General features: G+C 52.6%; 6 protein-coding genes across 6 annotated transcripts in view; 1 reads left to right on the plus strand and 5 right to left on the minus strand.

The window, feature by feature from the left end:
- SODALDRAFT_328944 (hypothetical protein) overlaps nt 1-528 on the minus strand; it is a 1642-nt gene extending 1114 nt beyond the window's left edge. The window contains exon 1 of the mRNA XM_028610810.1: nt 45-528. Within this exon, the coding sequence (XP_028463385.1) occupies nt 45-240 (196 nt within the window). The 5' untranslated portion in view covers nt 241-528. The remainder of the gene's footprint in view (nt 1-44) is intronic.
- Nucleotides 529-3738: 3210 nt separating this feature from the next.
- SODALDRAFT_353234 (hypothetical protein) lies at nt 3739-5935 on the minus strand. The gene is made up of 2 exons (XM_028613633.1): nt 5282-5935; nt 3739-5206 (listed from the first exon to the last, which is right to left on the minus strand). The coding sequence occupies exons 1-2, from the start codon at nt 5680-5682 to the stop codon at nt 4033-4035; spliced, it is 1575 nt and encodes a 524-aa protein (XP_028463386.1). The 5' UTR covers nt 5683-5935; the 3' UTR covers nt 3739-4032.
- A 311-nt stretch (nt 5936-6246) lies between these two features.
- SODALDRAFT_70234 (hypothetical protein) lies at nt 6247-6932 on the plus strand. The gene is made up of 2 exons (XM_028615601.1): nt 6247-6636; nt 6725-6932. The coding sequence occupies exons 1-2, from the start codon at nt 6321-6323 to the stop codon at nt 6748-6750; spliced, it is 342 nt and encodes a 113-aa protein (XP_028463387.1). The 5' UTR covers nt 6247-6320; the 3' UTR covers nt 6751-6932.
- A 317-nt stretch (nt 6933-7249) lies between these two features.
- On the minus strand, nt 7250-8064 carry SODALDRAFT_70162 (hypothetical protein). Its single transcript, XM_028615599.1, has 2 exons — nt 7885-8064; nt 7250-7793 (listed from the first exon to the last, which is right to left on the minus strand). The coding sequence occupies exons 1-2, from the start codon at nt 7930-7932 to the stop codon at nt 7290-7292; spliced, it is 552 nt and encodes a 183-aa protein (XP_028463388.1). The 5' UTR covers nt 7933-8064; the 3' UTR covers nt 7250-7289.
- A 918-nt stretch (nt 8065-8982) lies between these two features.
- On the minus strand, nt 8983-10211 carry SODALDRAFT_70210 (hypothetical protein). The gene has a single exon (XM_028615600.1). It carries the CDS (start codon nt 9868-9870, stop codon nt 9034-9036), a length of 837 nt encoding a protein of 278 aa, XP_028463389.1. The 5' UTR covers nt 9871-10211; the 3' UTR covers nt 8983-9033.
- A 5817-nt stretch (nt 10212-16028) lies between these two features.
- Nucleotides 16029-17618, minus strand: SODALDRAFT_328951 (hypothetical protein). The gene has a single exon (XM_028610811.1). It carries the CDS (start codon nt 17549-17551, stop codon nt 16211-16213), a length of 1341 nt encoding a protein of 446 aa, XP_028463390.1. The 5' UTR covers nt 17552-17618; the 3' UTR covers nt 16029-16210.
- Between the last annotated feature and the right edge of the window lie 1081 nt (nt 17619-18699).

Here is an 18699-nt window from a genome sequence, read left to right on the forward strand (position 1 = left end):
GTCTTTTCTCAAGAGACATTGGGGCGGCGGGGGGGAAAGCATACCGCTCATCTTATACTCGCCGGCATCCTGACTCCTGGAGCTACGAATGCTCAGAGCCGATGAATTCTTGGAGCCGACGGTATCCTGTCTCTCGAATCCAGGATGCGATGGATCCTGGCCGTCGCCAGGGTAAGCATTCTCGTCAGTCGTGACGGCTCCAAAACCTTGTCGACGAGCAAAGGGATTACGAATCGGCATGTTGGCTGGTGGAATGGTGCAATATAAAGGCGTATGGGGGTATGGGGGTATGGTATGGGGGTTCCCGGTTTAAAATGGGCAATGCGGTCGTCGCGACGGGGCTGCCCCTCGTGATGTCACTTCGATATGTGCGACAAGTTGTTGAGTCTGCCTTCAACGACTCTCAATGGCAGGACGGAATACCCAAGGCCCTAAAGATTGAGGTGTTCCAGAATAGCTTGTTGGTAAAAGTAGGGTAATCAACTCGTTATTAGTATCCGTACGGCGGAGGCGATAATAAAGTCTTACGGGTTCCAGGTGTCGCACGTCAAATAGGCACTTAAATGATCAACTTAGTAGAGCAGAAATCTCGTGTGTGTGTATTATATCCAGTTATATCTGGGAGAGTCTCTTATACCCTTAATTTAGGTGGTGAAGACTCTGTTATAGGTACTAAGTCATTTAGATCCTATCCGGTCTTTTCCGGTATCCGCCCCTATTATATCCGAAGCCCTTAGTTATAATATAGATCTCCCCTGGATCCCCTATAGACCACGTCGTGGTCCGTGTGCCTATACGATACCAGGTCGCTAATCTACTCCGTACGTCTATAAGGATTATTATTATTATTATTATTATTCTTACTTCGCTATCCTATCTAATCTATAGGAGCCTATTCAGACTATACGGTCCTTCTCGGGTAGCTATAGAGGGGAAAAACCCGGAGCCCCGGGGGAAAAACCTCTATACTTATCCTTAGTTAGAGTGGTGTCTCGGCGGGGCCGATATGGCCCCGGTTTGCCCTGTCTGCGTATCTGGATCATACCTCTAGGCTGGTGGCTAACGGGAAGGGTAACAGGCTATGGTTCGGGTTAGCCTAGGCCGGTTATTAGTGATAGGGCGGGGGCCGAAAGGGTACCGCGGGGTCTCCGCCATATAGCGGCCGCGGCACACTAATATCGGCCTCCCTGCGTCCCCGGGGCCGCGCCTATTATTCTATAAGGATACTAGTGGTAGTACGAAGTACGAAAGTAAGTAAGTAATAAGGTATAGTCGGTACACGCTAATTTCGAGTCAGACTAAAAATACCCCACTACTATATCACTACTACTATCTTCGAAGTCCTCTATATATCGTATTCCTTAGTAAAGTTAGTAGTATTTATATAATCTAGGTATAGGAAAAGAAGGTCTCTCGAATAGTATAATTAGTATTTTATATACTACCCTCCGCTTTAAATTATAGTATTAATCCTGCGCAGTATACTAGCTATTAGCCTTTAGATAAGCTCTTATTCGAACTCCTTCTATACTATGACCGCGGTGCGTATAAGTAATTCCTATAATTCGATATTCTTTTTTATATCCCCGAGGTTTAGTTCCTTCTCATAAATACGCTCTTTTATTAATTTTTATTAATTTTCTATAGGGTTAAGGTTAGGGGAGTATACCGGCTAGTCTATAATTTTAACCCTGTTTTCTTAAGCCTATAAGCGTAACTATTTTTATACTACGCGCGCTATATACGTAAAGGCGTTATCCTAGGCGAAGATCTTACTAGGATCGTAGATAGTTAGAAGCTAGTCTTAAAGGCACTATAAAATAACCTAACCTATAGCCCCCCCGCGCGGCGATTCGGGGTCACCGTAAAGCTCGTATAACGATATACGTGCGCTATATAAAATCGCGCCCTAGAATATCTAGGAGTGTCTTATTAGCTTAAGCCGTGGCTATATATTCTAGGGGAGTAAATATTCGCCCTAATAAAATATTAGTATAAAGTTCTAAAGCCAGGACGATAGCCTACTTTTCTGCAGAAAACCTAACTCTGCCTTATACCCTGCCCGCGCGCGATAGTGCTCTTATTAGAGAAGATAACGCGTTTCCAGAAATTAAGGCCTTTACCTACGTATGCCCTAGCAAAAATAAGCCTCTCTTTCGCGTGCTCTTCCGTTAATTTTAGTTATTAAAGCGCGCGGTAGTGCTGGATACCTTTATAGATAAGCTCCCTCTTAATTATCTCTATAAAACAGGTAAGGCGCGCCTAGGCCTTAAGTTCCCTACACGAAATAAAAGGGTTTTACCTAACGAATCGAAAGAGGTACCTTATATCGCGATTAGTAAGGTAGTGTAGCCGGCTAGGCCGTGGGAGTAACCTAGCTAATTTCTACTCTTAGTATCGCTTATATATCCTATAGATAGACCCTAGGGATACGCCTATCCTGCGCGCGACCTCGTGATACGTTAGCCTTATTTCGACTAAGGATATAATCCTTATTCGTTTATACGGCGAATAATACTATTTAGGGGTCTATGGCTATTAAACTAGTATTATTACGGCTATTTAAAGATAGAGGGTTATAGTAGGAATAACGTGTTTAAACGCGTTAAGGGTGAAAATATGGGTTTTGACTCGAAATTAGTATGGGGCCACTATAGGTCTAGAAAGTCTGGGGTCGAAGCAGCCGGTTGTGGGCTTTTAGGGGAGGCCGACGAAGAGTTTTACAGGGGTTCGACCTTAAACCAAACCCCCGAGGGGGCCGAGAGTAGAGGCCTTTTATGTTAGGGACGGAGGAAGGACGTACGAAGTAATAGGTATCATTACTTCGCACAATAAGGTAGGTACCTAAGGTAAGGAAGGTACTTATTAGCCCCTTGTCAGCGCTGAATACTTTAGCTAGGTATATGGTGAGTGCGACTTTTGGCTTTCCATCTCAACCTGAAGTGTGTTAGGTTCGAAGTATCTCATCGGGAACGATCAATTTGCTTGACCCTGGGGTAACGATCGACAGGACGAAGTGGACCGGGAAAGCTCATAGACGTCCTTGACGTCCTTCCCCGACGTATTTCGTACCGTACCGTCTGGGGCCTTCATCAAATAATATTCGTAGTACGAAGCAATCTGTATATCCATCCCACTGGGAGGACCGGTCGCACATGAACAGGTTCCAGGGCGTCGAGTCTCGTGGTGTCTGACTCGCATCTGGAGTTTCAACGCCGCCTCTGAGAGAGAACGGCTCGGTCTTGGCAAGAAGCTTGAGGGGCCGGATGGGGATTAGGCAAAGGCAGGGAGAGTACACCGTACGGATAGGACAAACAAAAAAAAGCGTTTTGCACTCTCGCCCGCTCTTGCATACCGAAACCGTTGGGAGAGGGAGGGCGGGGGAAAGACTCGCCGGCCAACGTTTGTCGTCATAATCCGTGGTTCCGTTTATTAGCCATGATAAATCCGGTTTCCTTGGAGGGAAGTGAGAGGCGTCGGGAAAGGGAATCGATGCCGAAAATGAAGGACTCCAACAACGAGTGGAAAGGATGAGAAGGTATGGAGGGTACGATGCTTAATAAGTAAAACGCTTGGCTGACGCCGTGATACCGACATACAGCGGTGATGGCACCAGCCACAAGCGGGATGTGACGTTGGTTATGTGGCGCAGCCACGAGCCAAGCCACTGGTCAAGCCACTCGGGAGCCATGTCAAATGCCAATGAAATCCGCACTCCGCAGGTAATAATCTGTATGAGTGGCACTTGGTTCATGAACCTCTTAACAGGTCAGCGGAATTGGATCCGTGGATTGAAGAACTTGAGGTCCCGTAGTTCGCCAACACTGGGGTATCACTATGAACTTCCTTACTCCTTTCCTTCCGAAGCAACTCAAACGCCGGCGACGAAACCTTCGCTTGAAAGACGCAGACAAAATAAAACGCGGATGGTGATTGGAATCCATGCCCTGAAATCCGATGGGTCATATGAAAAAAAAAGGGGCCCCGGGGGGGGGGGTGGGGGGAAGGGAAACCTCCAAGTAAATGGCACAATCAGTCCTTCACGGACACCTCGATTGTGTCCATGTCCTCAATATCCACCTCTTCAATCGTCGAGGCCTCGTCTAGCTGCTCTCCGTCGAAATAGAGCGAGACGGACGAGCCTTCCGGAACATTTCGCATCTTGCGGTACATGACGACGAGCGTCTGGATAGTCGTCGAAGGCCGGACTGTCGTCTTGACAGGCTCATCGCTGCGTGTTTTGAGAATGACCCTGATTTTCTGCTCCTCCGGAGCCGGAGCCGGAGCCCCTTCGCCGTCGTTCTCGCCATCGAGGGCCGCCCCACCGTCGTCGGAATCGTCATACAACTCCCCCAGCGCCCGGCGCCTCTCTCTCTCCATACGCTTCTGGTGCTCCTCCCATAGTTCCTCCGTCCAAATCTCCATGTGCAGACGCGTCCAGTCCTTACTGAACCCGTCCGTGTCGTGGAACTTGCCGACCGACGCGTGTTGCAGCGTACCGCTCGCGGAGGCTCGAATGTCAAGGCTGTCGATCGTGGTGGAGTCGTAGAGGCGGCGGCCGCGCCAGGTGAGGAAAGTGCCTTCCAGTGTCTGGCGACCCAGCCGAAGCGTCGCGCCAGTGCTAAGGCACCAGGCCCGGCGCACTGCACTCAAGGGCTTCCAGAGCGTGATGACGAACCGCTTAGGCTCAGTGTCGGGAAGACGGGAGGTGACGAGAAGTTGGATACGGGTCTTATCCTTCTCCGCCTCCTCGGCTTTCTTCTGCCGCTCTTGAGCAGCGCGTATGAATTCCGCAAACTCGCCGTTCACTTCGTCATCGTCGTCCTCCTCCTCCTCCTCCCTCAGGGCGTCGTCCTTCTTGTCCTCCTCTTCTTCCACGACGAACGGGTCTTCCAGATCATGCGCCGCCGAACTGCTCCTAGTGCTTTTCACATATCGGATAGGCGTAGCGCCGTATATATCCTCGTCCGGATCATCTAGACTGGCACCTTGGCCGTGATAGCTCTCGTCTTCTAGATCAACAAATTCGGGTTGTTTTCCCTTGTCTTGCAGTTTGCTCGGGCTGCGCGTCGAAACGGATCGTCTGGATCGGGCAGGAGACTTGGGATGTCGGGCATGACAGGGCGACGTTGGGTGTAATGGGTTGGAGTTGATCGAGCCGTGACTTGTACGTGATCGCTTCGACGGAGGTGTCGCGATAGTGGCCCTGAGAGCGAAAGTCAGCGGGGGTCCAGTTAACTGCACGACCCCAAAAGATCCGGGATGGGAGGTTATGGCTCACCCGAGGCCGTCGCCGTCGTTGTCATCAGTGCTCTCCACTGCTACTGTGGGCTGGGAGTTCTGGCCCTGGCTTTGGCTTTGGCTTTGGCTCTGGTTGCGGGAAGTCGGACGGGGTAAAGGCGATTCCTCATCCTCAACCTTGACCTTGTCGACTCCGTCCTTTACCTCAGCTGTTGACGAGGAGCGATCGTTTCGGCTGCTCTCGCGTTTGGAATGCTTGCGCTTGCGACGGCGTTCTTGCTCTGCCAAGGCGACGGGGAAGAATTCTTTGGAGCGCTGGAAGAGGCTCAAGCCATCATCCTCGGCGTCGCCATCCTTGTCTTTGCTCTCTGGCGTCGGGGCCGAGAGCCTTTGCAGGGCTGTCGGCTTGAAAGGTAGACGGCGCTTGGGCGCAGCACTCATGCTGGGATAAATGGATAAATGGGATAAATGGGCAAAACTGATATTCGCTGAACTCCCCCGATCAAGACTCCATCGGTAGGCGGGGGTGCATTTGAAAATCGGTTTTCGGCGCGTCCGGGGGAGAGGGAACAGTATAGGACCGAAAGTCGCCCACGAGGTAAGTAGCCAAACACGGAGATGAATACCACTGATGGGGTGGAGGACGGATGGTGGTGAAATCCGGATTCAAAGGGACCAGAAAGATTACAAAGTGACACAAAGGTGAAGCGCGGTTCTAGAAGGTCGTGGTGACCGTGACTCGGCTTTAGCCCACATAATAAACTCCGTATGGAGGATATCCGTAATTATGGAGGATATGTACTGCAACTTTCAGGGCATCTACGCTACCGTTTGTGTACCTGTATACCTACCTAAGGTACCTTACCTTTACTTCTTTGTCCGTCTGTAAGAAGTGTACGGTAGGAAAGGTATTGCACATTGGAGAAGTGGGGTCCAGCAAAGCTTAGGTAATAGGTAGGTAGGTATTCGCTGGTGTCCAAACCTCCTGTGAGCAACTCAACTCTCCCAACCTGGAACTCATCAGCATCACGCTCATCAATCTCCTGCTACCTTACGTCCCCCCGGCCCTACGCAGTACCATGGAGAACGGAAACCCCGCACAAGGGGAGGGCAAGGACCCCTCCAGCTTCCTCAGCGAAATCATCGGAAATCCCGTAACCGTCAAGCTCAACTCCGGGGTCATCTACAAGGGTACATACAGTTCACTCTCCCTCTCATCAGGCATCACAATGCTGTCTCAGGTCGCATCTTACAAGACTGACAACATAACTACAATGACAGGCGAGCTGCAGTCGGTGGATGGCTACATGAACATTGCGCTCGAGAAGACAGAGGAGTACGTCAACGGAACGAAGAGGAGATCCTATGGTGATGCCTTCGTCCGAGGCAACAATGGTGGGCCTACCCAAGTCCTTTTCACAGTTTCTCTCCCTCGCTATATACATATCGACATGGAGCTATCCTGCTAACATTAACCTCACAGTCATGTACATCAGCGCCGACTCTTAGCCTGGATATCAAGGGGTCGAGCCTTAGTGTTTGAATGAGGAAGAGACATCTTCTTACTCTGAAGAGTCGTCTTACTTGAGAGCAGATGATAAACGGGAGTCCGAGTCGTACTTTTACAGTCTACCGCGAAAATAGATGATACCCGCCACGTTCCACCGGGCCCTTTTCTTGTCACCCGCTTTCTTCCGTATGATATATCCCCATCTCCCAAACCATGCCGACACACTGGCTGGTAGCGCTGAGCTTGATTTACGTTACGACCTCCAAGTCCACACGAAATACGTCTTCCCATGGAAGGCCCCCCCTTTTTTTCTTTTTTTTTCTTTTTTTTTTTTTCTCTTTTGCTGGCCTCACAGAAGACAGGGCACGCGCATCATCGGCCTGAGAGCCTACAGGCCAATCTCGAATTATCCCCCCCACCAAGTTCACCTCCCAATTCGGCTCGATCGGGGAGAGTGAATCGCGGAACCCCCACAGATGTACGAAGTAACAGCACAGTCAGGGGACCACGTCGTTCATCGTCCGTCGTTCGTCGTTCGTCACCGATGTGTCGACCTTGGCGGGTTCTTGTGTAGCTTCGTAGCACCCGCCGAAAAACTCGTCCTCGGCCGCGATGACGACCGCAAGTCGGGTTCCTCTCGGGAGTCTGTCGAGGCGACTGCGGGCACTTGGGCCTGGGATGTCTGCCAGCTGTTCGACCGGGTATGACCTATACGTTGAGGGTGAGGCGGTTGATACAGCCTGGGAGTATGTCCTTGAACAGAGACGTGAGGAGGCGGAGACTGATGAGCCCGGCTGCCGCTCTGAAGGGGAACGGAAGTGCTACAAATCCAGATGCCGTCCACAGTGACGCCGCCCTCGATAGCTCGGATCCCAAAGGGTATGTCTATGTCACTCCGTGACGAGAGCCCGCTCTTGCGCATCTGGTTCAACCGGATGCGCCTCTCCTCGTCCAGGGCCTCTTGTCTCTTGAGGTAACGGTTGGTCCAGCAGAGCTTTACGTAACCTATGAAGAAGACTGTGGCGATGGCGGCGGCTAGGCACTGGTACGTGCGTGTTAGAGTTCTTCTTCGGCCGTCTGTTGTGAAAGAGGGGCGACGCAAGTTTGCAACGAAGGAAGTGAGAAATGCTTACGAAGGTCATTTGCTGCCATAGCTCCCAGGATACGAAGAACACCCCCATTGGAGCTGATGGGTTCTGCAGGCGGAAACCGAAGACAATAGACCTGTAGACAGGGGCTTATAGTTGTATTGGTAGTTGATAGTGGCCGCATGTAACGTGGTACAGAAAACCGGACACGTCAGGAAGGGGATAGAAGACTGGGGGAGCTTGAGAAAACAGAGGGCTTAAAGGGGCCCCAAGACCGTCACGTTAAAAATGTGCGGTGGAAAAAATAGGAAGACAGGGAGCAAAAAAGACAAAGGTATGCCATATGCATGGGTCCCTCTACACATCATCATGCAAGATCCTGATGTCCAACATCAAACAGACAAGACAGTGGGGACAGACCGCCTGGGCGACGTGTCTAAAGTTGCATATGTATGGAGTAACGTGCGTCGAAGCCTGTCCTGTAGTATGGAGTATAATTATGGTAAGGTAGCAGATAATGCTGGTGCATCGGCGATCAAGAGAGAGAAGAACGCACAGCGGCATTTATCATCACCCTCTAAAAATCGAACATGTTAAATAAGAAATACAAACGAAAACAAGTGCAAAGACCTGAATTCTGCATGAGTTGATGGGTTTGGCATGAGACCATTGGCGGATAGCTGCAGCTCTCGCCCCCTTTTATTTTGGCTGAACTCGGATTAGCATTGGCCGAGAATTCCTCTTCAACAGCTTCGAACCCCATACAGGACCTCGTAATTCCCGTTTTTATTCAAGGAGGCCCCCGGCCCATTCAAGAGAGGTCATATGGCTCGAATCGCACTGATAGTGGCCCATGACTTGTCATTGTATGGGTCGTGGGCAATGTGGATGCTATGCCTATCCGAAGAAACCCCATCAACAAAACATCGACAGATCAAGGACAACCCGAAGTAGGTATGAATCGAGCAGTTCTGTCGTCTTGTCTCCAATGTCACATTTTTATACATATGTGGAAAAAAATCGAAACCCACCACCCCCCTCCCTCCCGGGTCACAGCAAACGTGGTACGATGCTATTCGGAATCGGTTGCTAAACAAGGCCATCCCCGCCCACTTCGTGGCCCTACGGTGGAGCAGATGGATGGATAGACATGTACATAGATCATTATAAGGTAGACACCTACTGTCCGCTCTTTCACGGCCTCCAGGCCTCCAAAATTTTGCTACTCCGCACACGCGTCACAAAATTGAGCGCATCCATGCGGTCCTCCTTATCCTGCTTGTCCTCTCCCTCATTCTCCCCGTCGTCTTCCTCTTGAGCCTTCGCGCCGTGGACGTGGTTCGAACCGAACCCGAACTTCTCGCTCAGCCTCTTCGCCACGTCGTTGGCTTCGCCCAGCGACACCAGCCTTCGCTGGCCGGGATATCGAGCCATGTAACCCGCCACAACATCCCACACGCGCCGGCGCTTCTGTGCCTCTTGCTCTCCCCCGTCAGCAGTCAATGGAGGTACGGTGCGTCCCTGCTTCGTCGCCTCGAGAAATTCCGCGGGGTCGACGTTTAGGAGACCAGATGCGCCCTGTTCCCAGCGACCGCGGCGCACGATGATGTCGTCCGGCTGCTTAAACGTGAAGGCCATGAGCTGCCCACGGGCGACCTCGGCTGGCGTCCGGCCGACGGCGTTCTCGCGATAGAGAAGCTCCGGGTTGAACCGCAAAAGACCTTCCACCATGTCGACGTCTGAGCCCATCACGGCGGAATGTAGCAGAGTCTCGCCCGCTCCGTTGAGCATGCCGAGTTCTGCCCCGCCAGAGTACCCAAGTAGAAGTTTGAGGACAGCAAGCTTCTTCTCTTGGGTGTCTTCGGCGCTGATGGTTGGGAGATAGCGGCCCAAGCCATATGGGACAAAGGACGGCTGCCCGGGCTGCTGCCGCAGCCCCCAATAATGGACGGGCGTGGTGCCGCCCTCGGACAGATTGTTTCGCTGCGAGAGAAGGTAGCGTCTCAGGTCCGGATCCAGTAGATCCAGCATGGGCTTGAGCAGATCCGCTGTCGGCGAGTATGTCAGAGCCGCGTGGATGATGTTGTCTCCCCCGGCGCTGCGCGCAGACTGGTCAGCACCTCCCTCGATGAGCGTCTTGGCGAATTCGGTGCGACCATAGGCGAATGCCACTTGAAGAGGCGTCTCGCCGGTGCTTGACCTGTACTCGAGAGCACCGGGACAGGCGTGGATAAGGTATTTGATGAGTTTGTTTGTCTGTTCCGTGCGAGGCCCTAAGACGGCGCAATGGAGGACCAGCTCATCTGCGTATCGTTAGAATTCGATGCACAGGAGAAGAAAAAGAGACACTGAAACGGGAGGAGACAGTTTCCGACGTACTCTGAGTTCCCAACCATGTCGATACGGCCCTATCAAAGCCTCCCTTGGCTCGTCTCAGATGCTCCAGTCTCGGATCTTGTGCTGCAGCCTCGGACTGGCCAAATTCCGCATAGCATCTGTGCGGAGCATCGCTCAAGAACCATTCAACCGATTCGATACTGCCATGCAGAGCCGCATGAAGGAGCGGCGCAATGCGAATCCCTGACGATCTGACCATGAGGTTGCGTCCGGCCGTGGCCCAGTCGTTCCTGTATTTAGGCACCGTGTCAGCGTCGAAAAGACGAAGAGAAATAGGTGAGAAAATATCCACATGTATGTTTTATATAGAAACATGCAGATTTCGGGTCCAATTACCTTTTCTTGCCGTAAACTGTCAAGCCTTGATAGTAACTCGGCTTCTGCGTCAACTCAACGCCGCTCTTCTTGATCAGATGGTCAAGGGGCATTCCGGCCCCGACTTTCTTGATCAGGTAAGAGAGTATGTCCAACCTGCCGTTCGCTATCGCAGACGAGAAATCTTGCTCCGGGAGGGAGAAGTAGCATCGCTCAGCGTCTTCATCCTCGTCCCCTGGCAGTCTGTGCTTGGAATAATGCGCAGCCATGTCCATCAGGCTTTCGAGGCCGGCGCGATCGTCCTGCTCAATGGCAAACGAAATCAGACTTGTTTGCTGCTTGACTTCGTCTCCGGGGTTCTTGAAGCAAGGGGCCGAAGCGAGCAAGACGTCCATCGGCTTCGTCGTTGACTTGACTTGCATGGATATTTGGCCGATGTTGTCAATGGTGAACTTCTCGTCCAACGTCTCAGCCAGAAACTTCACCCCTTGCCCCTCAGCGTCACCATCTGAATCTTCAGAGATGTCAGAGTTCGATTCTGCATCGCTGTGTTCGCAGCCATAGTGGTTCTCATCGTCCTGGTAGAGCCTATACCGAGCATCTTTCTTTTCTGGGGCAAACTGAAGCTTTACGATCTCCAGGATAGCTCTGGCTACCTTGTGATGGCCCCTCAGAAATGCCAGAGAGAACGGACTGTTGTCATTCATGTCGGTGACGGCCATCTTGAGGGGCGCCTCATTGTTATTTTCGCCCCAAGCCTGCGTTGTGAGTTCCGTGATCTTTTGGAGGTTGCCGGCCCAAGCGGCCTCGAACCTGCTCCATGGTCAGAACAATATCGATCACGTTGGATTCTCGAGGAACGGTGATAAACCACTTACAAATCAAGGTATGCAGCCTGACGGACTTCCGTAACATCTGTGACGTTTCTGAATGAGATGTCCAGCTTGTACCGATCGGGCTGTTTCTTGTTTTCTTCCTCTTGGCCGTGCCCGGGGTTGATGTGTGAAGATTCGTAGGGGGGCTTGAGTTCAGGATGCAACTCGTAGAAGGTCTTGCCACCTTTGGCGATGATGGCCTGCTCGAGCTCTTCAAGCTTGGAAATGACCTCCTTGATCATGGCGCGTTTCTCGGGAAGCCCTTTGGTATTCTGGTACTTGGATTCCTCCGAATCGTTGTGCGCCTTCTGTTTCTCCCTCGAAGCCTTCTTGGCTCGAATGTCCTCAGAGGTCATCCAGCGTCGATATGTGCCCTCCTCCAAGCTCTGCAGGTACTCGTCCATGCCCTCGACCTCGGATATTTGATAGAGGAAGGCAGGAACCTCCTTGGCGTTTCGAAAATTCTTCAGTTGCGTCCGCACCATGTCCAAGACTGTCTGTCCCGTGCTGTCTTGCTGCCCCCGGGCGCCATGGAAATTGGTCGTGTTCGGGTCGGCACCTTTCTCTAGTAGTGTCAAGGCAATCTGAGGATCAGGGCAGGACCGGATAGCCGCTATCAACGGTTGCTGGACATGTTCCATGAACAGGTTCTTGTTGTGTTCGTAATCCCGGAGCCGCTCCGCCATTTTCGAGAACTTGGCAGCTTTCAGCCAGCCGTCGAAGTCGAGTTCCGGGTCAGCGCCAGCCTCAAGGAGTCTCAGCACCATAACCGAGTCGCCCTGCTCGATTGCTGTGTGGATAGGGGTGATGGCTTTGCAATTCCAGGCGAAGTATGAGGAGGTCATTACAAAATGGTTGATGGCGGTCTTAACCCCCCTCTTGTCGTTGTCCACCAGTGTATCGATCAGTTCCACCCTTCCGTTCTCCACATGACGGTGGAAGACAGTGCAGCCATTGAGGTCTGCTTGAGAGCATGTCGCGCCGTGTTTCAGAAGGACTGTCGCCATAGACTTTGCCTTCTCGAGCGGCAAACTCAAGGCGAGGACGAGGGTAAGAATGGCACCGGTCGGCTTCTTCTCCGAGTTGAGAAACTTAACAGGAAGAATAGCATCGCTTCCGTACTGTGAAAGACGTTTAGCACAATCCTTGAACAAGCGATAACATGGAACCAGCCGGCCACTTACACTGCACAGAAGAGAGACGACATTTTCGTGGCCTTCGGCAATCGCGAGATGAAGAGGGGAAGACGGAATATCCCAGGCAAGAACATCAATCTTGTAGAAATCAGGAGTGTTGTCGTCCGAATCCGCCTCGTCAAGGTCTTGCTGTTTCTCTTCGGTTTCTTTCTCGACGTTGACGAAAGATCCGGTCACAACGGAGTGGGCATCGACGTCGGTTTCTTTGCCGTCGATCAGCTCTCCGTCAGAGAGCGCATCGTCATCGTCATGGTTTTCAAGGTCCCTTGCGGCTTGGCCATCAGCCTCAGTGTCATCATTCTCGCCGGCATCTTTCCGAGACATCCGTGCCTTGTCCTTTGCAGCTTCTCGGAGGGCCCTCCGCCGATTATCTTGCTTCTCTTCCTCTTCTGCTTCGTTGGCAATACTCTTCTCCATTAAGATCTTCACCACCTCGGCATTCCCACGCTGGGCGGCCAAATGGAGAGCGGTTGAACCATCCGCGATCCGCGCTGTTAAGCGAGCACCGTGGTCGACGAGGCAGCGGACGACATCCGGAGTAGAGCTGATGACGGCCAGGTGCAGCGGGGTTCTGCCAGTATAATCGCGCTTGTTGGGGTCGGCGCCCTCCTGGGAGAGCCAGTCAAGGACCTCATCCAAGTTTCCATCCACGATACTCTGACACAAGCGAGCCGTATTACCGACGTACGCCATGTCAGTCCAGTCGTCGTCCGTCAGGGGGTTGAATGAACCAATCTGTTGCCGACCGGGGTCGTCAATCAGGAAGGATATCTTGCCGGAAATGTACTTCTCGGCTTCCTTCTCGGCTATCTCAATCTCTTCAGGAGTGACAGGGACAGGACAGCCGCCACAACAGTCCTCGATGACATCCTCGACCCGACCGAAGAATGCCGGATGACGATGTAAGTACACCTCCCTCTCCTTCGGTTGATTCCATTCAGCATTCAGCACTGAAATGTTTCGGTTAGCAACACATCTGACTAGAATTTAAGGAGGTGAAAAAAAACCCCCAAGGAAAAAGCGAACAAGAAAAAGGGCTGAAGGAATAAAGGAGAGGATGTATTCACAGAGATCTCGAGTATAGCAGAGCTTCTCAATCTTCTTGGCGTGGAATTTAGGACCGTAGGGTATGGTGAAGGTATTGTAGTTGGACACTTCTTGCTCGTTGACCCAATCAGCCACCTCGTCCTCGTGGTCGTCCTTGATGTTGCCGTAGAGGCGGTTCTGACGAGAATGATTCAAGCCGGGGCGTCCTCTCTCTTGGCGGCGCTGGTTGAGGTATGTCTCTCGAACAGTGGAAGTGGGCAGCCGCTCTAGAACAAGGAGGCGCGCAAGGCCAAGTGTCCTCTGAAAACTCCGTTCAAAAATGGTCGGGTCTAGGCGACTACGGTCCAGTTCTGGCCAGTATACCTTTTGGGTTTCGAGTCAGTCAGCGGGGGAGCAACGGCCAGGAACAGGACGGTATGGTCTCTTACCTCGAATCCACGGTGGCTATATTTGGACAGACGATTCTCGTATGAAGGGCTTCGACGGGTAAGGTCAATGTGGTTGACCTGGGTGATGAAGCTCCCCAAAGCTCTCGGCGTGACCCATACTTGTTTGCCGTCGTACGCTGCTCCAGCAGAGTCAATATCAAAGCCAGTCAGGATCTCGCTGACAGATTTGTATACGCGAAGAACAATCTGGAGTTTTTCACCGGCTCGTTAGAAACCACGTTGAACCCGTTAAGGGCGGACGGAGTGAAAGTTGCGTGTGTCTGAGATCTTACCTGAACATGGCGGATGGGATACTGAGAAGCAATGGTAATGGCGTGCTTAGTACGAACAACGGTAACTTCAGAGAGAATAGCGTCGCGAACAGCCCGCTCGATCTGCTTGATCTTCTCGACGGCCTGATCGTGGGTGAGGCCATAGAGGAAAAGGTCGACGTCGGACGCAGGGCAGTACTTCTCGTGGTAATATTCACGCAGCTTCCGCTTGGAGCCTTTGAACTCGGGAGGGGTGGGGAGTAGGCAGTTTACGACGGAAGAGCCGGCAGCGACGACGTTGCTCCAGTCCATATCGGCGAGGGAGGACTCGGAGAAGATGTTGAGGTTGTTGCGGAATTCCTGGAGCGACTGGACAACGGCAGGAGAGCCATTAGCCCTGCGCTTCTCCTTCGTCAAAGGCATCATGTAACGGTCCTTCTCGGCCTGGGACTCTGAAGCCAGATCCCGGGCGCGGGTGACAATCCTCTCGGTGTTCTCGCTGAACAGAGGTAGCACATTGACATGGTGGTCGTCAAGGATGGGGTTCTTGCGGTCCTGGGCAAAGATGGAACGCAGCGCAGCCTCGTACTGACGGTAGGGCTTGATGATCTCGGCCACGGCCTTCTCAGGATGATCGGCGATATAATTGACCAGCTGGGGCAAAGGAGCCGGAAGCTCCTGCACGTGCACCTTGGCGGTGGTCATGTTGATGCGATGGGAAAAACGAACTTGACGAAGCAACGGCAATGATAGTGGGAGGTTCAAAGCAAGAGAGACCAAAGGGGGGCCCGGAAAGAGAAGCTCTTGCAAGGAATATTGGGCGGGTAGAGAGACTGATAGAGAGACTGATGACGAGAGGGCAGCTGTGATGGAGGAGAAGAGGAGGCCGGATCCAACGTCCGAGACCTAATGATAGGTGCCTTTATATTCATCAATTGAGTTGGCAAGCAGGAGAGGCTTTCTGCCTGGCTTCCTGGATCTTGTGATGTGCTTGCTTGCAAAACACGGGAAACGCATGACGGAAAGGATTTCATCCTCGAGGTGCAGACTCCGTTTCTTGTGGTTTTCCCCTCGTTGTGTCGGTGTTACTCTAGGAATAGCGTTCTTGGAACTTCCTCACCGTCTCAGAGACTCCAATGCGCCAACCCCAATTGGGGTCGAATAAGCGGAGGTATATTAGGGGGAGGGGCCGAATCCCCAATCCCCTGTTCTGGGAAGACGCGGTAGAGACGCGCTACCCCTGGGCTTTCAGGGGTGTTTCTGCCTAAAACTGACAGGGATTACTGGGGTCCAGTAACGCGAAGTCCAGTGACTTTGGGTACTGTGGGATCGCTAACGGATAATTTCTGTGTGTCTGCCTGTGAGTACCGGCACCGGACATGACGGCTACGTACTTGAATTGCCTGGATCGGTGTACCCGAGTTCGAGGCTTTATAGGACAGAGCCCGACGACTGGTCAGACTGTCGCAAGTCTTAGAACTTCATGTTAGCAGCTGAGGTAATTATACCTCTGGCTGGCTCTGGTCAGAGCAAGATTCTTTTTTCGAGCTCTGACCTACACCCCCACCCTCGGTACGTATACCCTCGCACCGAGTGTCACTCATCATATTGTCGGGACATGGTGACCAAGAATGTCGAGAGGAAAGCAACGAAAAGAAATGCCATTGAGCAGGCAGGCTACAGGCCAGAAACTCGACATAGCCAAATATCTGTGGTATCTGTTATCTGTTATACAAGCCATGATCCTCCATCTTCATCTTCTCCACGTAACTGTCACGACCGAACTCCCGGACACAAGTACTCTCCCCAAATAAACCATGTTATTAGGCGGCGCTTACCACTCAGAATTGGTTCCGTGCCCTGTTACACTCCTCGAGAAAACGGTAGATCCCCTCTACGCCGTCAGAATCCTGCGAGCAGTGTGTTCCCGAACTGAGCGTGGGCGACGGAGACATGCTCTCGTACCCTTCAGGTTCAGGGTCAGAGAGCCACGGATTCTTCGCCACTTCCGCTTCCGTAAAGCCGTCTCCAAACATACCATCCTCGACCTCATCTTGAAAAGCGGCCCCTTCGACAAAGGCATCTTCGTATCCAGACAGGGACCGTGTGGAGCCGCCCGGGGACGTGATGGTCTTGTCAGCCGCCTCGTTGTCGGGTGCGAACGGGAACCGAAGCGCCATCGAAACGCCGCCGCTAGCGTCAAAGTCGGCATCTTGGCAGATGACACCACGCTGCAGGCCCACGTCCTCGCAGAGCCGCTCCGCCGTTTCGGCGTCGACCCCCGGGAATCGCACCCGAACGGTGTGCGACTTTTCCAAAGTGACCGGCAAGTCTCCCAAGACAGCCAAGCGTCTAAGGTCCGCGAAAATGGTCGCCAAGTCTTTCAACGCCCGGCCAAAGTCCTCCGACAGGACGTCGAGGAAGCCCTCCTGGTTGAGAGTCGCAGCGGCCTCGTCCATCGCCGCAGGCGCCGAGGGGAAAGGGAACGCCGCCGCGAGCGGGCTGAGTGCCGTGATGGTGGGGCTCAGCTGGAAGTCGACGTAGGACCCGGGCGCGAAGCGGGAGAGGCGGGCCATCTTACACCCGACTTCGTGCTCGAGCGCCGAGACGGCCTTGTACCGCTTGTCGCCGCGCTCGTTGAGTCCGTCAAAGCGGGCCTTCTTCCCCGATAGGAGGAAGGCGCGCATCGCGACGCCGACGTTCTGCATCACCTGGGCCGGCGCTGCGGGGGTGTGCGAGAAGTACCGCGCTCCGCCGCCGATGCTGTATCCGCCCTGCGTGCGTGGCATCGCGCCACCCGTCAGATTGGGTCGGAGTGTACTGGCAAAAGGAGCACGTCCTGTGCCCTGAGCGACTTGACGAGCCGTGTTGGACGTTGGGAACTTGGTCCTGTCGAAACGAGGGGCGGCCGGGCCGGAAGTCCCGGAGGAGATCCATCTCCGAACCACGTTCTGTGCATTTTGGTAGGTTTGAGTGGAATACCATCGTCCAGAGCGCTTCTGGCGGAGAAAGGCAGCAGGGTGAATCGGCTGTCCTTTGGAAGATGCATTCCGGAGTTGGACAGGCTGTACCCTGACAGCGCCCGACGAGAGCTTGTTGCGTATCATCTTCGATGCGTTCTTGGTGGCTACGCGGATGAAGCGTAAGGCTACTGGAGCCCACGCACCACCGGATGCAGCCATGTTTGTATTTCTGATCTCTGGGCGAGAACCTTAGAGATCAAGAAATGCCAGATGGGTTGTACCTGGAGGAAGAAGGGGGGGAGAATAGGCCTCCAAGATCCCGGATGTCATCTCCATCTTATCGGGGCCGATAAGACGGGCACTTTGCCACATTCAATCTTATTATCTTATCTACATCGCCACACTGTATCTCACTTGAACCAATAATAAGAGGGCTATCTGCCACAGGTAATCCCGGATCTTTGCACTGCCACGCAGGTACCTTAGGTGGGTGGGGCCAATTCGGCTAGGTTTGGGCTAGCCTCTTTGGTACTAGCTCCATCTAGTGGCCTACCTTACCTTGAAATTCTTCGCTGGCGGAAATTTTCCCAAGCTCGACTTCTCCTTCAACACAACCCGAGAGCTTCTTGCTCTCTTCTCAAGCCGGCAACGAGCCGGCGACACTGTCCATTGCGCGACCTCAAACGCAGCGGACAGTGCATTGGACTCTAGGTAAGCATAGATTTGCTCTTTTTGCATCTTTTTTTTTCCACGCCTCTTTCATGATGACTATCACAATGAACAATCCAAAGCAGACTCAGCACATGGTGACCACCATTCTCTAGAATTTACCCTGACTAGAGCTATCACCCTATTCTTTTGAGTCTGGATACACCATCCAATGCTAACACCTTGAAGAAGTTTGCAGGTCTCTACTTCTCTTTCCTATTGACCCGTATCATTCCGTATTCCGTGTGCTGAAAAGGTTAGTCGCAGCCCACTCGGACTCAGTTTTCCAAGAACAGAAACACAGGACCCCCCCCCCCCCCCCCAAAAAGCTCTTTTATGATGATCACTTCGACACCACAGGGATTCCTCATGCAGAATATATAATGTTGAATCCGGTGCACAAAGTTTCAGCCTTGTCTGACCCAGAGCTTTTTTCGCTTCATCTTCTTTACACGCACTCTGTGTGATTAAGCCTCCCAACTAACTCGAGTGCTCAGGTAACCATCCATCTATTCATCTCGAAGGCTCCAAATTGTCTCCCATGCCGCATATGAGGAAGTTTTGAACGACAGGCGGACAGAATTGAACCGAGTTTGACCGCTCATTAGTAGCAGCGAGGACGTACAAACCACGTGGTGGGCTGTTTTGCTCGGTTTCTT

This window comes from Sodiomyces alkalinus (assembly GCF_003711515.1).
Source record: "Sodiomyces alkalinus F11 unplaced genomic scaffold SODALscaffold_11, whole genome shotgun sequence".
NCBI lineage: Eukaryota > Fungi > Ascomycota > Sordariomycetes > Glomerellales > Plectosphaerellaceae > Sodiomyces > Sodiomyces alkalinus.

Bases quoted from the DNA above. Each gene is read 5' to 3' on its own strand.
- SODALDRAFT_353234 (XM_028613633.1), bottom strand. From the start codon at position 5,682: ATGAGTGCTGCGCCCAAGCGCCGTCTACCTTTCAAGCCGACAGCCCTG. The intron at 5,207-5,281 runs GTGAGCCATAAC...TTTCGCTCTCAG, and splicing joins AACGACGGCGACGGCCTCGG to GGCCACTATCGCGACACCTC.
- SODALDRAFT_70234 (XM_028615601.1), top strand. From the start codon at position 6,321: ATGGAGAACGGAAACCCCGCACAAGGGGAGGGCAAGGACCCCTCCAGC. The intron at 6,637-6,724 runs GTGGGCCTACCC...TTAACCTCACAG, and splicing joins CTTCGTCCGAGGCAACAATG to TCATGTACATCAGCGCCGAC.
- SODALDRAFT_70162 (XM_028615599.1), bottom strand. From the start codon at position 7,932: ATGGGGGTGTTCTTCGTATCCTGGGAGCTATGGCAGCAAATGACCTTC. The intron at 7,794-7,884 runs GTAAGCATTTCT...CGCACGTACCAG, and splicing joins TATGGCAGCAAATGACCTTC to TGCCTAGCCGCCGCCATCGC.
- SODALDRAFT_70210 (XM_028615600.1), bottom strand. From the start codon at position 9,870: ATGCTGGATCTACTGGATCCGGACCTGAGACGCTACCTTCTCTCGCAG.
- SODALDRAFT_328951 (XM_028610811.1), bottom strand. From the start codon at position 17,551: ATGGCTGCATCCGGTGGTGCGTGGGCTCCAGTAGCCTTACGCTTCATC.